Source organism: Mytilus edulis, chromosome 1, assembly GCF_963676685.1.
Source record: "Mytilus edulis chromosome 1, xbMytEdul2.2, whole genome shotgun sequence".
In the NCBI taxonomy this organism is placed as follows: Eukaryota; Metazoa; Mollusca; class Bivalvia; order Mytilida; family Mytilidae; genus Mytilus; species Mytilus edulis.
This window is the reverse complement of record NC_092344.1, coordinates 123,904,920-123,927,659: the sequence shown is the minus strand read 5'-3', so window position 1 is coordinate 123,927,659 and position 22,740 is coordinate 123,904,920. Positions and strand designations below refer to the sequence as shown.

General features: G+C 33.6%; 1 protein-coding gene across 1 annotated transcript; it reads left to right on the top strand.

The window, feature by feature from the left end:
• Positions 1-239: 239 nt before the first annotated feature.
• On the top strand, positions 240-22,041 carry LOC139518663 (dual specificity protein phosphatase 23-like). Its single transcript, XM_071310140.1, has 4 exons — positions 240-397; positions 16,735-16,909; positions 21,085-21,188; positions 21,710-22,041. Exons 2-4 carry the CDS (start codon positions 16,741-16,743, stop codon positions 21,908-21,910), a joined length of 474 nt encoding a protein of 157 aa, XP_071166241.1. The 5' UTR covers positions 240-397; positions 16,735-16,740; the 3' UTR covers positions 21,911-22,041.
• The last annotated feature ends 699 nt before the right edge of the window (positions 22,042-22,740 follow it).

Below are 22,740 nucleotides of genomic sequence, written 5' to 3'. Positions count from 1 at the left end.
AGATTGTCCTTTAGTACAAATGTACATACTTTAAGTCTGGGTTTATTAATAGAATATTTAGAATTTTCAGAAAATAGGAATGTATGTTAATCAAACAATTCTTTATTGTTTATAACTTAATAAATAGAACTTTTCTAAATCTTGGCAATCTTTTATTATTAAAAATTATATGCATAGGCGCACTTCTAAAGAAACCTTTTAAATGTATATTGTAAATAAATTGGACTTTTTAAGAATTGTCATCATGTTATATTTATCATGCTTATATATCCACGTCATTTAAATTTTGTCTCTGGTGGATAGTTGTCTAGCTAATTGGCAATAATACCACGTCTCATCATTTTTATATAAAGTGGGAAAAAAATATTTTGGCAGCACAACTTTAAGTAACAGTCAGGTAAATACAACATCAAGTTTATAGTTAATTATGTTTTAGTATTTTCTTAGTCTACTTTTAATACCAAAACAAAACATCTGTCAGAATTTGTGTGTTTTTTTTTTAAAGTAAAAAAATCAGACATTATTTTCAATGAGTTTATTACACAAAATCAAAGTCATGAAAGTATGAAGTAAATACATATACTAAGCATGTTTAAGTAAAAGGACTTTATAAGGTTATTCTTAAGTAAAGATAAAATATGTGTTATAGTTAAAAAAAAATAATTATAATTTAGCCTTTGAAAAATTTCTAAAACTTAAATCTTCTTTAAGTTTTTTATGTACAAGAAAGGACCGAAATACCGTCCTCCATCTACAATAGATTGGAAACAGTGTCGTCAGGTCATTAAAGACGCTCTGTCTGCCTATTGTAAAAATTGGTGCAAACGTGAAAAATCCGATAAAAAATCTTTAGACAGTTATTTGAATAAAATTATGAATACGGTTGATATTCGAATATCTCATTTAGAAAACAATTCTGAAATTAATAATAGGAACCATGATATACCCATTTCTAGAATAAAAAACAAACTCAAGGTACTCGCAGAGCGGTTTGTGTTCGTACCGGCAGACAAGGCAGCAAATAATGTAGTGGTGGTGTGACGCATATACTACACGAAAGTTCTTCAAAACGAAATTATCAATTCCTCTACATTCAGGTCAGTGCGCACCACAGAGAGTCAAATCGTTAACAAGCATACCACTGCCACTGCCCAGCTTAAAGCATCTTCCGAACATTTGAAAGTCCCTACCATGTACTGGTTACCGAAATTACACAAAAAACCATTTAAATTCCGTTTCATCTCCGCTTCCAGTAAGTGTTCTACTACTAATCTATCAGTGCTTCTAACCACCTCCCTTACTACTATCAAAGAACTGGTTATTAACTTTTGTAATAAAGCTTATGAAAATAATGGTATTAATTATTTTTGGAGTGTTAAAAATTCTTTAGAGGTTTTAGATAAAATACATGCTTTCAATGGTCCTTACAATTCTGTTGACAGTTATGATTTTTCTACTCTGTACACTACACTTCCACACAATCTTATAAAGAAAAAGTTTTTGTATTTGATAAAATGGTCTTTCGAAAAATCTCATTGTAATTTTATTTGCTGTAACTCGTTTAAGGCCTTTTTCTGTAACGAAAAGGGAAAGTATGCTAGATACACTTACTGGAAATGTGAGGATATGATTGAAGCTTTAAACTTTCTGCTTGATAACATTTATGTACGTTTCGGCGATAAAGTGTATCGTCAGGTAGTAGGTATTCCTATGGGCACCAACTGTGCCCCTTTAATAGCAGATTTATTTCTATATTGCTATGAATCTCAGTTTATGACCAAACTCAGTAAAGACCCATCATTGTTACATTTGGTTGATACATTCAAAAATACCTACCGTTATCTGGATGATATTTTTTCGTTGAATAATCCAGAGTTCTCTAAATATACTTCAGAAATTTACCCAAACGAACTTACTTTAACTAAATCTAACATAAACAGCAGCAGTTGTCCTTTTCTAGATTTAGACATTTCAATTTCAAACGGGAAACTTCACACTAAAATTTACGACAAAAGAGACGATTTTTCATTTCCTATTGTTAATTTTCCTTTTTTAGACGGCGATGTGCCTTTGGCTCCATCATACGGTGTTTATATATCGCAACTCGTTCGGTTTGCCCGTGTGTGTTCTGATGTCATAGATTTTAACGAACGTAATCAATGCATCACTGGTAAATTGTTGTGTCAGGGATTTCGATACCATAAATTACTTAAAACTTTTACTAAATTCTTTCATAGATACAAAGATTTGATTAGTAAATTTGGCTATACCTGTAGAAAGCTTATTAAAAATGGTATTTCACATCCTAAATTTTATGGTAATATTGTACTTAAAGCGAGGAAATCACTATGTGATCCTTGTAAACTCATCGAACCTTTAAACAAACTTATAAGTAAGGGTTATCGTACGAATATTGTAATAAGATCTCTGAATATAGTTCACATTGGCACTAATATTGATATTGTCATTAGCAAATTAAAACATAACTAAATTTCATTATCTTTTGAGGCGAGATGTATAGAGACACAGACACGTTAACTTTTATTTCTATAGAAGTCGCTCTTCACTATACTACTACCTGTCGATACATTTATTTTTGGCATTGCACAAGTCATGTCTTCTTTGACTATTAATGACATTAAAATACTAAATCCCTGTGATGTGTTTTAGTCGATTTTAGTCTCTGATGCATGATTTTTTATTATTAATTGGTTTTGGCTTTTAACTAGCTGTCAGTAACTGCGAGTACTCTCAAATCGTATTTTCTTGTTAATTCGACCTGTTGATACTGTTTATAATGCTTTTTTGTCATTTTTTATTTATACGGATCTTGTCTGTACACCAGCTTTGATTATTTGTAATATCTTCACTTATTCTTACAACATTTGTATAAACTTCAAGATTATAAAAAAACCGGTTTTTTTTCTAAAGTGAACATTGATTGGTTAAATATTTCTCAGTCATGTCCTGTTTTTGAATTTGTTTGTTAGCTTTTTGGTCATGAATGTTTGTCTCTAATATTTAATTAACTGTACATTTGTATTCAGATATCGCAGATCAAATTTATTCGTTCATTGTTTAATCATACGTTTTTTGATTGAGTTAAGTCTGCCAATTGATATTTTATCGTATGTTTTTCTTTGTTGTGATGTTATGCTATTGTTTCAGAAAAAGGGAGAAGGTTTGGATCCATTAAAACGTTTAATCCCGCTGCAAATGTTTGCACCTGTCCTAAGTCAGGAATCTGATGTACAGTAGTTGTCGTTTGTTTATGTAATATATACGTGTTTCTCGTTTCTCGTTTTGTTAATATAGATTAGACCGTTGGTTTTCCCGTTTGAATGGTTTTACACTAGTAATTTTGGGGCCCTTTATAGCTTGTTGTTCGGTGTGAGCTAAGGCTCCGTGTTGAAGGCCGTACTTTAACCTATAATGGTTTACTTTTTAAATTGTTATTTGTATGGAGAGTTGTCTCATTGGCACTCACACCACATCTTCCTATATCTATTTACTGCAGGGTTTGTTACTCGTGCTGTGTGGATGCAGTAGAATGTGTCCCCGTGCTTGTAGTGTATGCCCTTATATATTTCAGTTATTGGTTGTTTGCCTGTGAGAGAGCTTTCACATGTTTATATCTTTATTGTTTACGATGTTGGGATGTATTGATACTCATCCACGCCTGCTATTTTTTATTATTGCCCCCTGCTATGGTTTTTAATCGATTTCTTACAACCACTGTTTCTGCCCTGTGTTTGTTATACATGTCAGTTTTGTTATATTTAAGTCCATACGTCGGGCCTTTTATTACAGTTTTTGTAAGAGTTCTTTACTGCACTCCTAATTACTCCCTATTCCGTAACTGTGATCCTCATTCAATGTTACAACCTCCGGTCTTTTGTATTGATCCTATACCCCTATTAAATAATCATGATTTTACGGAATGGAAAAAATATTATCAACAACACAACTTCTAGGTTATCTACGTGCATAAATAAACGGATTGGTAATGCCACTACAGCCAGATTATTTAACAAAAATGCACGTGGATATCCACAAATTTTCCCGTGCAATGCCAAAAAATGACTAACCTGTTTTAGATTAACTTCTCAAAATACTATAAGGTCAACAGTGAACGGGAGAACCTTTTCGCTCTCCTTTTCCTGTGATATTACCTGAAAAACTCAAAACCTAATATATGTGGTAACTTGAACCCAACCTAAGTGTGGTATTCAATATGTGGGACAGACGGGACGAGAGTATTTCAGAAGAAATCAAGAACATCTCTACCGCTTTCGTAGACCCAAAAAATTCAAAAGTTTAGTATATCAGCATTTAGATAAGCATAATCATAATCTGAAATATATAAAATTCCAACCGCTCGAAACCGTTCAAAAACAACCAGGAGAATCGCACAAGCAATTTGAAAAATCACGCGAAGTTCGCGAATTGTTTTGGATAAAAAGACTTCAAACAGCTTATCCTCTCGGTCCAAATGATAAAATATTAGGGCAGGGAAACATATCTAAAACTCATATCGATGTCATTAATATTGTTGATAAACGACTTAGAAATCATAGGTCTCATGGTAAACGCAAGAACCGTAATCAACGTATTAAACATCGTATAAATTATACACTTGCTGATCTGTTATCTATAATAAAGAATAATGGCAGACATCAAGTATTATGCAAACTGGGTCAGATACCTATAAGTAAATTATATGCTATTTTTCTGGAGTGTGATAAAATTTCTTTTTTTAGCCCATTTTATGAATACACCCGTATTATTACAGCCTTTTGTCATCACAGGCTTTTTCCTATTATTGATAAACCTGAAAATCATAAACGACATTTTCTCAAATTAAAATATATAAATAGAGGTATTGATTTTATTAATTTGTCTAGCATATTCAATGACTCTTCTGTCTATAGCTTAATACCTCCATATTTTGATAATATAGAACAACCCATTATTTCGTATTCTTATAAAAAACCAAGCAGAAATTTGATTTTCAATTATACGTCAATTACAACAGACGTCAATATAGAAAATAATGTTCCTTCCACTTGAGATTGCGAAACATCTAGTTTTAAATATGTTCCCTATGGTCATGTTATCACAGGAGACCTCAACATCGTCGATGACCGTGAAGTCATAACTTTTCTAAAGAAAGGACCGAAATACCGTCCTCCATCTACAATAGATTGGAAACAGTGTCGTCAGGTCATTAAAGACGCTCTGTCTGCCTATTGTAAAAATTGGTGCAAACGTGAAAAATCCGATAAAAAATCTTTAGACAGTTATTTGAATAAAATTATGAATACGGTTGATATTCGAATATCTCATTTAGAAAACAATTCTGAAATTAATAATAGGAACCATGATATACCCATTTCTAGAATAAAAAACAAACTCAAGGTACTCGCAGAGCGGTTTGTGTTCGTACCGGCAGACAAGGCAGCAAATAATGTAGTGGTGGTGTGACGCATATACTACACGAAAGTTCTTCAAAACGAAATTATCAATTCCTCTACATTCAGGTCAGTGCGCACCACAGAGAGTCAAATCGTTAACAAGCATACCACTGCCACTGCCCAGCTTAAAGCATCTTCCGAACATTTGAAAGTCCCTACCATGTACTGGTTACCGAAATTACACAAAAAACCATTTAAATTCCGTTTCATCTCCGCTTCCAGTAAGTGTTCTACTACTAATCTATCAGTGCTTCTAACCACCTCCCTTACTACTATCAAAGAACTGGTTATTAACTTTTGTAATAAAGCTTATGAAAATAATGGTATTAATTATTTTTGGAGTGTTAAAAATTCTTTAGAGGTTTTAGATAAAATACATGCTTTCAATGGTCCTTACAATTCTGTTGACAGTTATGATTTTTCTACTCTGTACACTACACTTCCACACAATCTTATAAAGAAAAAGTTTTTGTATTTGATAAAATGGTCTTTCGAAAAATCTCATTGTAATTTTATTTGCTGTAACTCGTTTAAGGCCTTTTTCTGTAACGAAAAGGGAAAGTATGCTAGATACACTTACTGGAAATGTGAGGATATGATTGAAGCTTTAAAATTTCTGCTTGATAACATTTATGTACGTTTCGGCGATAAAGTGTATCGTCAGGTAGTAGGTATTCCTATGGGCACCAACTGTGCCCCTTTAATAGCAGATTTATTTCTATATTGCTATGAATCTCAGTTTATGACCAAACTCAGTAAAGACCCATCATTGTTACATTTGGTTGATACATTCAAAAATACCTACCGTTATCTGGATGATATTTTTTCGTTGAATAATCCAGAGTTCTCTAAATATACTTCAGAAATTTACCCAAACGAACTTACTTTAACTAAATCTAACATAAACAGCAGCAGTTGTCCTTTTCTAGATTTAGACATTTCAATTTCAAACGGGAAACTTCACACTAAAATTTACGACAAAAGAGACGATTTTTCATTTCCTATTGTTAATTTTCCTTTTTTAGACGGCGATGTGCCTTTGGCTCCATCATACGGTGTTTATATATCGCAACTCGTTCGGTTTGCCCGTGTGTGTTCTGATGTCATAGATTTTAACGAACGTAATCAATGCATCACTGGTAAATTGTTGTGTCAGGGATTTCGATACCATAAATTACTTAAAACTTTTACTAAATTCTTTCATAGATACAAAGATTTGATTAGTAAATTTGGCTATACCTGTAGAAAGCTTATTAAAAATGGTATTTCACATCCTAAATTTTATGGTAATATTGTACTTAAAGCGAGGAAATCACTATGTGATCCTTGTAAACTCATCGAACCTTTAAACAAACTTATAAGTAAGGGTTATCGTACGAATATTGTAATAAGATCTCTGAATATAGTTCACATTGGCACTAATATTGATATTGTCATTAGCAAATTAAAACATAACTAAATTTCATTATCTTTTGAGGCGAGATGTATAGAGACACAGACACGTTAACTTTTATTTCTATAGAAGTCGCTCTTCACTATACTACTACCTGTCGATACATTTATTTTTGGCATTGCACAAGTCATGTCTTCTTTGACTATTAATGACATTAAAATACTAAATCCCTGTGATGTGTTTTAGTCGATTTTAGTCTCTGATGCATGATTTTTTATTATTAATTGGTTTTGGCTTTTAACTAGCTGTCAGTAACTGCGAGTACTCTCAAATCGTATTTTCTTGTTAATTCGACCTGTTGATACTGTTTATAATGCTTTTTTGTCATTTTTTATTTATACGGATCTTGTCTGTACACCAGCTTTGATTATTTGTAATATCTTCACTTATTCTTACAACATTTGTATAAACTTCAAGATTATAAAAAAACCGGTTTTTTTTTCTAAAGTGAACATTGATTGGTTAAATATTTCTCAGTCATGTCCTGTTTTTTAATTTGTTTGTTAGCTTTTTGGTCATGAATGTTTGTCTCTAATATTTAATTAACTGTACATTTGTATTCAGATATCGCAGATCAAATTTATTCGTTCATTGTTTAATCATACGTTTTTTGATTGAGTTAAGTCTGCCAATTGATATTTTATCGTATGTTTTTCTTTGTTGTGATGTTATGCTATTGTTTCAGAAAAAGGGAGAAGGTTTGGATCCATTAAAACGTTTAATCCCGCTGCAAATGTTTGCACCTGTCCTAAGTCAGGAATCTGATGTACAGTAGTTGTCGTTTGTTTATGTAATATATACGTGTTTCTCGTTTCTCGTTTTGTTAATATAGATTAGACCGTTGGTTTTCCCGTTTGAATGGTTTTACACTAGTAATTTTGGGGCCCTTTATAGCTTGTTGTTCGGTGTGAGCTAAGGCTCCGTGTTGAAGGCCGTACTTTAACCTATAATGGTTTACTTTTTAAATTGTTATTTGTATGGAGAGTTGTCTCATTGGCACTCACACCACATCTTCCTATATCTATGTATCATAAATTGTATATACAACTCGTCTAAACATCAACCAAACAATGTTAGATCTGTAAATTGGCTTTCGCAAATTTTTTGTTCTTCCCTCGCCGGGATTCGAACCCATGCTACTGAGATATCGTGACACCAAATCGCCTGCACTGTAGCCGTCCCGCTAGACCACATGACCACCTGGGCGTCATCTATCATAATGTACATGTATATGTAGTACAACATAGTAGGGGCCGATCCAGCCATTTTAATCACATATGAAGTCAACTTGTGAAAATTGGTTATCCCTTGAAATCAACTCTCATTACATTTGTACTTTAAAAGAAGATCCTTTAATTATATATAATATGAGACAGGCATTACCTTTATATTAGATTTCCTTAAAGTGTGATAATAAGTTAAACAAACATATCAGAAATGTTAAACTTCTTAGAATAACTATAGATTTGGAATTAAATTTTAACAATCATATATCTGAAATATGTATAAAGGCATCAAGACAATTAAATATTCTAAAACGTATGGGTAAATATTTAAACAGGCTAGGCAGGTTAACAGCATACTTCTCATTCATTCTTTCAAATTTTAACTATTGTCCAGTAATTTGGCACTACTGAAGTGAAAAAAAATCTTTTAAAATGGAAAAAATTCAAGAAAGAGCTCTCAGATTCATTTATGAAAATCAATGAAAATTATGATATATATTAATCCTTACAAAAAACTGCTAGAAAAATCTAAATTACCATCTTTAAAAATAAGAAGAATAAAAACAATCGCAATAGAAACATTTAAAATAATTCACAAAAAAAGTCCAAGCTACCTTCATGATTTGATTGATATAAAAATTAACAAGTATGATTTAAGATCACAGGAAACAGCAGTACTCCCAAGAGTTTGAACTACTAAGTATGGCTTATGGACAAATCTGGAATGAGCTACCGAACCATTGTCGAATGGAAACATCTTTTGACCAATTCAAACAAACAGCTGCGCCATGAGCGCATGATATGCCCGATGTCTGGTGTGGAAGTTTAAGGGCATACGATACAGTTTTGATCCCTTATTTACAGTTTAATGAAAATTTCCATATAGGCTATTTTTTGCCTGATTAAATCAAATATATGTAATAAAAAATATACCTTCATGTGCTACTTTTTGAGTTAAATGAGATTGAAATTTTGTATATTTCCTCAAAATTCGGATTTGTGGCCGTATTTTCCCTTTCGAAAGAAAGCCATAACTTTTTTGTTTTAAAAGATAAACACAAATTGTTTTTTGTTAAATAATTTGTAATTCCTGTATTTTTTAAGTATCCTATTTTTTGCTGTATACATGTATTTATAAAAATTTTAAAAAATTGCACTATTTACAGTTTTATAAAATTTGGTCCACATAATCTCCCTGCAAAATGAAACAAAATATTGTTTTTAAAAAATAGGGGTCCATGTACTCGTTTTCAAATTAAATCAGTTTGAATGATAAAAATCAGTTGAAAAATGCATCTTTTCCTGATACATGTATGTCATAGTTTGACGCAGCGAAAATAATATTTTACGTTAGCAACGTCATTACTTCCCCTGTAACTGTATCGTATGCCTTTAATGCAATAATCATAAATAGTTTCCAAGAAAGTTTTTAGCAATAACCATATATTATTTTTCAGATATGGCGGGACATGTGAAACCCCCCCCCCCCCCTCTTTTTTTTTTACAAAAAACTAAATATCACTAAAATAAAATTTTGAATTAAAACCAAAAGTATATAGATCTTAATTAGATTAATATAACAAAGAAGTGTGTAAAGTTTAAAGCAATAAACATAAATTGTTTTTGAGGTACTACGCGACATGTAAAAAAAAACCTACCCCTTTTTTACAAAATACTCAATAATTCTAAAATAAAATTTTGGATCATCACCAAAAAGTATACAGATCTTGAGATTGATATAACAAAGAAGTGTGTAAAGTTTAAAGCAATAACCATAAGTCATTTTGGAGATACGGTGCAACACATGTAAAAAAAACCTCCCCCTTTTTTACAAAATACTCAATAACTCAAAAATGAAATTTTGAATCATCACCAAAAAGTATACAGATCTTAAGATTAATATAACTAAGAAGTGTGTAAAGCTTTAAACAATAATCAAAAATCGTTTTTGAGATACAGTGTGACATGTGAAAAAAAAACAACCCCTGTTTTAGTTAATAAGTGCCGTAACTCAAAAAGTTTTAATTTTATTTTCACCAAAAAGTATACAGATCATTTGACCATCATAAGAAACAACTAAATTAAGTTTCATGAAATTTGGATAAGTCGTTCTCAAGTTACAGAGTGACATGTTAACGACGGACAGACGGAAAGACAGACAGACGGACACTGGATATTTGTATACCATAATACGTCCTGTCAAAATTTTGACGGGCGTATAAAAATTGGTACAAACATGGGATGCAAGTAACAGCTCATGCCAGTGCAGTGCATGCATGTAGTGTTTATGCCTGTTTTATATTACTTTTATTTTTTGTGTGACTATATGATTTGTGCAATTGGATTATTAACTTGTGCTATGTTTTAAGTGTACTATAATTTATGCTTTAAACTTATATATGTCATTTATGGTATCTTACTATGTATGTATGTATGTATGTACTGGTAAATGCCTCCGATATCCGAAGAACCTCTCGAAAGCTGCAAGGGTACAGTGGCATCCATCTACACTCCCTAACGGGATTAATGGAGATGTGTCACTAATGTATATTTATACGACAATTATTTTTACAATCAATCCCCACCCAACACAAAGGGAGTGCTAGGACACCAGGCAGTCTGTTATTGTGGTGGAGGAAGCCGAAGTACTCAGGGAAAACTACCGGGCCACTCGGTGGAAACAGACAAACCAGAGAGATATCAGAAGATTGATCTCCAGGTCAAAGTAAGGGGCAACTTTGACCAACCGAGGCCCCCAAAGTACCCATTATAGGTTAAACTCCGGTCTGGGTACCAGAGATGTGTGTGAGAGGGTGAAAATTACCCTTCTGATGTGTTGATAATTTTAGCACCCCGAGTGAGAATCGAACTCGGGACCTTCAGCACTGTAGCCATCGGTCTTAACCACTAGACCACAAACTCACACTATGCATTATATGTTTAAAATTGTGTTGTTTTCATGACTTTTGTATGTGTGTATTGTATTGTGTGTGTGTATTGTATTTTGTTATTAAGTCGATTTGAAAAGCTCACTAGAGCTTGTGTTTATGGAGTTTATTGACTATCGACTCTAAATAAAACTTTGAACCTTGAATAATGATTGATCACATGATCAGGATGATCCCTGATCACTTGAACAGGTCAGGAATAACCACCAATTGGTGGATTATACCTCAATTGACATATAATCCACCAATTGAGGTATATTGGTATAGACCAATTGACGTATAATACAATTTTTTTGTAATAAAATGCTAGTGTGCGATAGGAGCATGATTTTGCAACTTGCAACCTATTTTATGACCCTTATTGAGTCCTCTGAAAGTTTCAGTTTTGTCAAAGCCTGCTGCATCTCTTGAGAATGCATGTGTGCAGCAATTCTTTTGTTGAAACATTTGTACTATTGACCATGATTGACTTTTAATAATGAAAGTCAAGTATTAACAAAGAGCTCCATTCACCTGTGGAGTTGTACTCATGATTGCATGACTGCAAACAGTAATGATGTCCATTGACAGATGATTACAGGTAAATTTGCCAATCAAGAATTGACAAGATAGCAATAGAAGTAACTGCAAATGCAATATGTTATGTTACTATACTAAACTAGGAATGTTTGACAAGTTTTCATACCATAATATGCTTTTAAGAAAACAATGCTCCATTTTGATAGAATAATTTCTTTTGAAAAACAAAGAATTATTCACCAATTGGTCTATACCATTATACGTCAATTGGTGGATTATACGTCAATTGAGGTCATGGAGGTATAATCCACCAATTGGTGGTTATTCCTGACCTGTTGAAACTTTCTGGATAGATATGGCACAAAATGTGCACCCGAATATAGGTATCTTGTTTTGTTACCCCCATTGAAGCAATGGTTACATTGGTTACATTGGTTACACACATGGACCTTAAGTAGATGATATGCAATAGTGACTTTATCTGTTGCAAACTGTACATGCATGGCTGTCCATGGGGAATCCAGTAAAAATTTGTAACAAGCCTGGGAAAGTCGGGTTACAATGGTTATATAAAGTAAAGTAAAGTAAAGTAATCTTTATTTAAAGTCGGGGTTTCATATATACATAATAACAAAGAACATGAGCTCTTAAGAGCTCTTTAACCGACTGATATTAATAAACAAAACATACATGTAATAACATTAGATACACATACAACACAAACATACAGACATCACACATATATATCAATACATAGATAGCACATGCAGAATAAAAGCTAAGCAAGATATATTAAAACAAATGTCTAATATCAGCACATATATAGTAGCACATAGTATGCATGGGAAATCAGGTTACAATGGTTACATACATTAAGAATAGGGTAACAATGTAACATGCATGGAGAAATCGGTTACAATGGTTACATGCATTGGGAAGTCATGTAACAATGGTTACATACATTTTGTACATGGGAAAGTCAGGTTACAATGGTTACACGCATGGAGAATCAGGTTACAATGGTTACACGCATGGAGAATCAGGTTACAATGGTTACATACATGGGAAAGTTTTTTAACCATTATGTCAATGGGGGTTTACAAAACAAGGTAACTGAATTATGGTGCACATTTTGTGCCTTATATGCTTCTGGAGCTCAACAGGTATCATTTGTTTCATTTTAATGATTACTCTGTATTTAAATTTAACTCTAAGCCTAATATTAGATGAGGGTCAGTACTGTTAGAATGTTAACTTTCTTGGAAATGTTATACTACTACTAGTTTTAAACAGTTAAAGGTAAACAAAAACATGTCTGAGCAAAGCACGAGATTCAAATCAACGAAAGCAAAATGACAGCAACACGTCACAAATCTTTGAAAAAATATGCAATAGTAAAAAACCTTGTTGTTGATTATTCCAAGTTCCAAAAAGATATCATAGTTCTCTAGAAATTAGCATTAAAAATCCTTTTTGAACTGATTTCACATTTTCCTTCCATTTGTAAACAAAACAAAATTCACAATCTTCTCCGCGTTTGATGTGAAGCAAACTAAAAACTATACCAATGACGGTAAAGCTAAGTCGTAATCTCGGATTGCATCTTTTTCTTTACTGTATCTTCCTCCTGCTAATGAGGAGCACATCCAAACGGATTGTAAGAAATAGTTGGCTTATATTACTAATACACGGGCACAAATATCAATATAAAATGTGAGGCTTATGTTACACGGGCTCCCGGTTTCCGGGCTCCTGTAATTTAGCTCCTGTAGAATATTTCTTGTTCAGAGTCATTTAACCATATTATAATCAGGTTACTAGAGTAGTAAAAAAGAGAGACATAGATGGTGATACGATATACGATATACGAGAGACGATTTTGGTACTAGAGGTGCTGCCACTCGGGACGTACTCTTAGTGATATTCATACGGAGACTATGCCAGAGGTCCGGTATCGCCGGAACATCGGGCACTGTTACCCAAGAAAAAATCATTATAGAGTTATCCAGGAGATGAGCAATAATGAAAAAGACGGAGGTTGGAAGAAATTTTGGCAAATATGGGTTATTTTGCTTACACTCAATAGCGGCCTCGTCGCATCAGCATGGATTTATTTTCCTAACAACCGGGTTGTACAGAAATCTCAGGAATACGTTATGATTGGGCTTTTAATGATAATAGGACTATTAATTTGTACAATTGTTTTAAAATTAATTTGGAATTCCGTTCTAAATGGTCAGAAAATAGACAAAGCTCCACAAACATGGTCCGAGAAGAGACGAAGAACTGAGGAGGCTCGCACCATAATGGATGAAAGCGATACGCCCTATGATTCAGATGGAATGCCCTCTTACTGCTGTCCTAGTCCTAATAGTCCTGTTTTTAACAGGCAAAGGAACACGGAAATGGAGTTATCCGGGCACGAATCGGAAAACATGGGCACATCGACAAAATAAATTCAATCGCCAGATTTTCATAATCGGGCAAATGAATTTACTACAGATATGCCGAAAACCAAATGTTTTCGTGTGAGAAATGTTCGACCAGCAAACGAATACCCTGTCCGTAGAACGTTTTCCGGAGTTAGCGATGACGTTTGGAATGAATTTGTACAATACTTTGAGAATGTATCCGAGCTAAATGTTTGGAATAACGAAAAGGCACGTAGGGTACTACTAAGTACTTTAAGAGGACAAGCTGAGACCTTTGCATACGGGATGCTATTAATTATTCAAAGAGATTTTGAACATCTGAAACGGAAGATGGAAGAAAGATTTGGACATACGGCGATGAAAGAAAGGTATGTGACAGAGGCAACACTGAGAAAAAGAAAACCGGAAGAATCTTTGAGAGACATCGGACAAGCCATAGAGGATTTGTACCGTTGAGCGTATCCGGGCAATCCTGAAATTGTAGAGCAGAAGTCTATTAACGCGTTCCTTGACAAGTGCGGACAATCAGAGGTTTTTCGCCCTGCTGTCAAGCGAACCAGACATAATACCCTGCAGGAGGCGGTAAATAATTCAATGCAGGAAGAATGATTAAGAATTGGAGTGAAGGATTTCGTTAGCCAGCATTTCAAACCAGTTCAGCGGCCGATATTTGAAATTGAAGACTGGGATAGTGATGAAGATGTAACTACAGAAGCAGAAGGAACACGAAGAGAAAATGTCGACAGAAATAATGTTCCTGATAATTACCCACGGAATAACGGTACATAGAGTTCCGAGTGCGACTTTATAACCGTGATAGATGGCGTGGAAGAGGCAGATCCCTGATATTTAAAAATCGTCCACCAGAATTTCCGGAACCGAGAAGGGGACCGTAGAGATTCTCGAGAGACAGATTTACGTACACCAGAGGCCAGGTTTTTTTTGGTGTTCCAGGAATAGTTCGGATATAACTATGAGATGAGTAATTTTTATATATTTTTTTTTTTTTTATAAGATGCATAAACTGAACAGTGGAAGTTCAGGGCTAAGAGGGGGGCTGTGTAACGTTTTTCGTTCATTACATGTATCACTGGGTTTTATGATCATGATATAATTAGATTACTTAGCCGCATTAACTGTTATAAAGTAATTCCTTACAATCTATTTTTATCGCCTTTCATCAGAGTGAACTTGTTAAATGTCAAATCAATCATGTTAATCAGCTGGTGCCCCGTTGCTTTGTTTATACAGGTGCCTCGGTTGACCTCAGCTTCAGTTGACCTTAGCTCCGGGCTCCAGGCTCCAGGCTCCTGCAATATAGCTCCTGTGGAATATTTCTTTGTTCAGAGTCATTTAACCATATTATAATCAGGTTACTAGAGTAGTATAAAAGAGAGAAATAGATAGTGATACGATATACGAGAGACGATTTTGGTACTAGAGGTGCGTACGTAGGAGATTAACGATTATACCACTGTAAACTTGTATTTACTGTTACATGTACTTTGGATTTTGAATAATACAGTATTGAACTTTTAATCGACTTTGTGTTTATGTTATCTTGCAAGACTTCGTTCATATTCAGACCACACCAGGATTCTTTTATTTATTTATGTGACCAGGATTCCCTTAATCACGCTACCAGAGATTTTTTAGGGTAACCCTATTAAAGAGTATACTTGGCATTTGTCGTCCGTGGACGTGTGAAACGTAGACACCAAACAACAAAGCACAAACACAAGAATACACACTTTAGTTTAAGTCTCCATACTTAAACTTTTTCGTCACTATATAATTATACAGACTAAAAATTTCAGACTGAAATCTTTAAAAGCTAAAAAGTTTTTATTAAACGGTTTTGTAATCAGCACAACATAGCAAGACCAGGCCACTAATATTTGCTACTGTTATTCTAGCAGGCAAGCCAAGCCACACAGATTAAGCCATTCAATGCTAAAGTCCAAGCACAAAGATGATATATAAACGATAGCTATTGATTAGTCACTATGATTAATACTGGGTACACACACATTCACTTTTATTAATCTATGTACATTGCGTTCAGACGCTTCACATGCATATCATAGCACATTCTACGAGATGTTGACTCTATATTGCCATTCATAAGCTCTGTATGATAAGGAAGATATTCTCCAGTGAGTTTCCTGCAGTCTGTTTTCAACCGGCATATAATGTATCTATCACGGAACTTGCTATTCCACTGAATGCTTCTAATTTTGTTCACTATCTCTTGCTTGATGGTTCCATAGTGTTTTCTGCGGATACCTCCAAGGACAGGACATCTTGTAATGAAGTGGATAAGGTTTTCTTCTTCAATCCTACAAATGGGACAAATTGAGTGAGCCTTTTCTATGTGGAATTTTGCTTTATTTGCTTGAAGCATGTAAATTCCAGTAAGAATTATAGCTTTAATTATTGCTCTATTGTGTCATATTACGGCACGATCTCAGTATCGAATATGTAAAGTGACGTTTGTTTATATTTAAAGGGTTTATAAGATTTTAAGATAGATATTACCAATTGTGACAAGAAAGACGCATAACTTTTAGACAACAGCAAGTTTTTAGAATAAGCTATTTAAGCTTAAGTTCATGTCACAAGATGTGTGCTGGCAAATGAATAGAGAACAGAATATAAAATCGTTTGATGTTTTTTTTTCAGGGTGAAATGGATTATTTACAAGAACCACCGAATTTTTCATGGGTTGTTGATGGTAAACTGTGTGCCATGGGTCTTCCAAGATCAAAGGAACACATTCAGTACTTACTGGACAACAATGTCACCTACCTTATATCTCTAACATACTACAGTCAACCTCCGGTAACTGATTTCAAAGGTAACTCTAACATACTACAGTCAACCTACGGTCTCTGATTTCAAAGGTAACTCTGATATACTACATACAACCTCCAGTTACTGATTTCAAAGGTAACTCTGATATACTACATACAACCTCCAGTTACTGATTTCAAAGGTAACTCTAACATACTACAGACAATCTCCGATCACTGGTTTCAAAGGTATCTCTAACATACAACAGTCAACCTACGCGGTCTCTGATTTCAAAGGTAACTTTAAAATACTACATACAACCTCCAGTTACTGATTTCAAAGGTAACTCTAACATACTACAGTCAACCTCTGGTAACTGATTTCAAAGGTAACTCTAACATACTACAGAGCACCTACGGTCGCTGATTTCAAAGGTAACTCTTACATACTACAGCCAATCTCCGGTCACTGGTTCCAAAGGTAACTTTATTTGGCCTTTTTAACTTTTTTGGATTCGAGCGTCACTGATGAGTCTTTTTTAGACGAAACACGCGCCTGGCATATATACAAAATTTAGTCCTGGTATCTATGATGAGTTTATTTACAACCACTGGGTCGATGCCACTGCTGGTGGAGATTTATTTTTGTGCTGACATGAATTATCATTGATATGGTTATATTTATAAATTAACTGTTTACAAAATTTTTAATTTTGAAAAATAAGGCTTTTCTACCTCAGACATAGATTACCTTAGCTGTATTTGACATAACTTTTAGGTATTTTGGTTCTTAATGCTCTTCAACTTCGTACTTTATTTGGCCTTTTAAACTTTTTTGGATTCGAGCGTCACTGATGAGTCTTTTGTAGACGAAACGCGCGTCTGGCGTATATACAATATTTAGTCCTGGTATCTATGATGAGTTTATTTACATACTACAGACAACCCCTGGGTACTGATTTCAAAGGTATCTCTAACATACTACAGACAACCTCGGGCCATTGATTTCAAAAGAAACTCTTACATACTTGAGACAACCTCCCGTAACTGAATTCAAAGGTTACTCTGACATACCAAATACAACCTCCCGTAACTGATTTCAAAGGTAACTCTAACATACCAAATACAACCTCCCGTGACTGATTTTAAAGGTTACTCTTAAGTTTTTAGATTTTGTTTTTAGAATTGTACGGCGATAGGATTTTACAGTTTTCAAAGAATGAATAATGCGAAACGTATTAACAAACTCACATCTTGAATGGAAGACATCAGTAACTCACAGCTAAAAGAAATACTTTAAGCAAATCAAAACTTAAAAGAAAGCACCGTTAAATCACTTTAAGGGACAACTTCAGTAACTCACAGCTATAAGAAATACTTAAAGCAATCAAAACTTAAAAGAAAGCACCGTTAAATCACAGCTTAAAGGGTAAACTGCAATGGTAACTAAAAGTGTTGAAAGCTTTTTTGTCCACTTTTAAATCCATAAAAAGGAATGTAATGCATATATTTTATCTGTATGAATATTGAAAACACCCTTCTTACAATAGTGTTCACATAATTACTATAGTTAAGTTTTACTGATGTGAATATAACCATTTATTATATTAGGGTAGTGTATCAAATCATAAACTTTACTGGTTTATGTGATTGTTTGTGAAACAAAAGTCCCGTGAAAAATACATGTAACTGTTTGATTGTGTATATAACTGATTTTACAATTGACGAACTTAAAGTCTCAAGGTATATAGACAGTAGTTCTCTTTCTGAAATGTTGATATTAATCTACTTTTTTAGCTCACCTGGCCTAAAAGGCCATGTGAGCTTTTCTCATCACTTGGCGTCCGTCGTCGTCGTCGTCGTCGTTAACTATTTTTCAAACATCTTCTCCTCTGAAACTACAGAATGGATTTGAATGAAACTTAGCATGATTGTTCCGTAGAGTATCCTGCACAAAGTGTGTGCTTCGATTTTTGATCCGTCAAAAAACATGGCCGCCGTTACTTAAAATAGAACATAGGGGTCAAATGCAGTTTTTGGCTTATATCTCAAAAACGAAAGCATTTAGAGCAAATCTGACTGGTGTAAAAATGTTCATTAGGTCAAGATCTATCAGCTCTGAAATTTTCAGATGAATCAAACAAACCATTGTTGGTTTGCTGCCACTTAATTGGTAATTTTAAGGAAATTTTGCAGTTTTTGGTCATTATCTTGAATATTATTATAGATAAAGATAAACTGTAAACAGCAAAAATGATCAGCAAAGTAAGATCTACAAATAAGTTAATATGACCAAAATTGTCAATTGACCCCTTAAGGGGTTATTGTCCTTTAATGACAATTTTTCACAATTTGTTCATCATATTTGCTAACTTTAAAAAATCTTCTTCTCTGAAACTGCTGAATGGATTTGGATGAAACTTAGCATGATTGTTCCTTAGATTATCCTGCACAAAGTGTGTGCTTCGATTTTTGATCCGTCAAAAAACATGGCCGCCGTTACTTAAAATAGAACATAGGGGTCAAATGCAGTTTTTGGCTTATATCTCAAAAACGAAAGCATTTAGAGCAAATCTGACATGGTGTAAAAATGTTCATTAGGTCAAGATCTATCAGCTCTGAAATTTTCAGATGAATCAAACAAACCATTGTTGGGTTGCTGCCACTTAATTGGTAATTTTAAGGAAATTTTGCAGTTTTTGGTCATTATCTTGAATATTATTATAGATAAAGATAAACTGTAAACAGCAAAAATGATCAGCAAAGTAAGATCTACAAATAAGTTAATATGACCAAAATTGTCAATTGACCCCTTAAGGGGTTATTGTCCTTTAATGACAATTTTTCACAATTTGTTCATCATATTTGCTAACTTTAAAAAATCTTCTCCTCTGAAACTGCTGAATGGATTTGGATGAAACTTAGCATGATTGTCTCTTAGATTATCCTGCACAAAGTGTGTGCTTCGATTTTTGATCCGTCAAAAAACATGGCCGCCGTTACTTAAAATAGAACATAGGGGTCAAATGCAGTTTTTGGCTTATATCTCAAAAACGAAAGCATTTAGAGCAAATCTGACATGGTGTAAAAATGTTCATTAGGTCAAGATCTATCAGCCCTGAAATTTTCAGATGAATCAAACAAACCATTGTTGGGTTGCTGCCACTTAATTGGTAATTTTAAGGAAATTTTGCAGTTTTTGGTCATTATCTTGAATATTATTATAGATAAAGATAAACTGTAAACAGCAAAAATGATCAGCAAAGTAAGATCTACAAATAAGTTAATATGACCAAAATTGTCAATTGACCCCTTAAGGGGTTATTGTCCTTTAATGACAATTTTTCACAATTTGTTCATCATATTTGCTAACTTTAAAAAATCTTCTCCTCTGAAACTGCTGAATGGATTTGGATGAAACTTAGCATGATTGTTCCTTAGATTATCCTGCACAAAGTGTGTGCTTCGATTTTTGATCCGTCAAAAAACATGGCCGCCGTTACTTAAAATAGAACATAGGGGTCAAATGCAGTTTTTGGCTTATATCTCAAAAACGAAAGCATTTAGAGCAAATCTGACATGGTGTAAAAATGTTCATTAGGTCAAGATCTATCAGCCCTGAAATATTCAGATGAATCAAACAAACCATTGTTGGGTTGCTGCCACTTAATTGGTAATTTTAAGGAAATTTTGCAGTTTTTGGTCATTATCTTGAATATTATTATAGATACAGATAAACTGTTAATAGCAAAAATGTTAAGCAAAGTAAGATCTACAAATAAGTCAATTTGACGAAAATTGTCAATTGACCTCTTAAGGAGTTATTGCCCTTTAAAGACTTTTTTTCACAATTTGTTCATCATGTTGACTTACTTTAAAAAATCTTATCCTTTGAAACTGGAGTATCAATTTCAGCCAAAATTAGGCTAAATGAGTTTTAGAGTTTCAGAGTATCTAGTATAAATTTTATATTTCATTTCCTTGTATGTCAAGAAACATAGCTCCTATGGCTAAAATAGAACATAGGAGAAAATGATTGTTTTTTGCTTTTGAAGAAAATAGGACAATTCAAAGAACATTTAAATAAATTGAAAAGCCAAAATAATCATTGATATGAGATTAAACCAAAAAAATTCAGGTGAGCGATTCAGGCTCTTGAGAGCCTCTTGTTTTGTATTGTGTAAGCTTACCAGATCTTACCATTTTCCAATCAATTTTTTTCCACATGTTTCTATTTCAGATATGAATCATCTTCATTGCAAAGTTGAAGAATTTGAACCACCATCTTTAGATCAAATCAAAGAATCTATAGATTTTATCAACACGGCATACGAACATGGAAAGGTATAGTTACAGTTTTTTTACAGGAATTGATAAAGAAGATAACATTTTAAATAGATATAGGAAGATGTGGTATGAGTGCCAATGAGACAACTCTCCATCCAAGTAACAATTTATAAAAGTAAACCATTATAGGTCAAGGTACGGTTTTGAACACAGAGCCTAGTCTCACACCGAACAGCAAGCTATTAGTGGCCCCAAAAATTACTAGCGTAAAACCATTTAAAATGAAAACCAACGGTCTAATCTATATAAAAAGAAACGAGAAACAAGATACACATATGAAGAAAATGAACAAACGACAACCACTGACTATCAGCTTCCTGACTTAGGACAGGTGCAAACAATTACAAACAATAAAGCATTCTTTTTCAAAACCTTTAGAACGAGGTCGCCGCCAGTCGACCATCAGTGGCGGATCAAAAGGGGGTTAACATAATAACTATTTTCAAGTCTCGACGTTGCTGAATTTGTTTTACATTGTATATGTAATTTTATGCATTTTATATGTCGATAATTTTCAGGCAGTGGGTATACATTGTCAGCATGGTATAGGTCGAACAGGGACAGTTGTAGCATGCTATTTTGTAGAGAAACATAACATGACAGCAGCAGAAGCCATAATACACATCCGATCACTACGCCGGTGGTCTATAGAAACAATAGAACAAGAAGAAACAGTGTATCAATATGACAAGAGAAAAAGAATAGAACAAAATAAATAAAATATTCTTATTTACCAAATGAGGTCCCCAGGAGGCCATATATCACACATAAACAATGTCATTTTAAAGACTTGCAGAACAACGATATAATTGGGAATATTGTTTGCAAAATAAAACTTATAACATTTGTATATATTTATAAAAAACAAATGTCATCATCATGTATGCTTTTAACATGTTTAAAAGAGCAATATTTTCCCGATTGTTATCTCACATGTTATATTTTCCTTCAGTCGTCGTGCAGCGCATTGACCACACTTATTCTTAGGTTGTTCATTGTCAAAACATAGTCACTGGGGTAAAGCTGATGACCGTAACTGCATTCACGGTCATCCCAAGATGTCGGATGAAAAATTAGGTCAGTTTCTGTATTGTCTGTTAAAGTGTTTCTATATCATTTTCTTTACAAATCATACATTGAAACGATGTAAATTTGTAAAAGAATCACTCGGAAATCACTAATTACTTCTGAGAAATGTGCATGAAACGGGAAATTCGATTTGAAAAAATCGCCAAGATGACCGTAAATCACAATCGAGATGACCGTAACAGAATCAGCGATTCATAACAAGGGTGACCGTAACTGCTTTTAAGATGACCGTAATTTGTAAATGATGACCGTAACTTTTAAAGAATGACCCTCAATTCTAAGAAATATCCGTATTTATATAACTATCTTTTTGTATCAAATGATTAATCGTGTTGGTATACACATATTAATATGAGAGTTTATCCTATAGGTAGAAGAAAATAAGACGTGCTTCAAATGCAAAGATTACCATATGTATCTTTTTTACAGTAGAGGGTTTAATTTTTTAAATGAATTTTCC

Bases quoted from the DNA above. Each gene is read 5' to 3' on its own strand.
- LOC139518663 (XM_071310140.1), top strand. From the start codon at position 16,741: ATGGATTATTTACAAGAACCACCGAATTTTTCATGGGTTGTTGATGGT. The intron at 16,910-21,084 runs GTAACTCTAACA...TTTCTATTTCAG, and splicing joins TCCGGTAACTGATTTCAAAG to ATATGAATCATCTTCATTGC. The intron at 21,189-21,709 runs GTATAGTTACAG...GATAATTTTCAG, and splicing joins CGGCATACGAACATGGAAAG to GCAGTGGGTATACATTGTCA.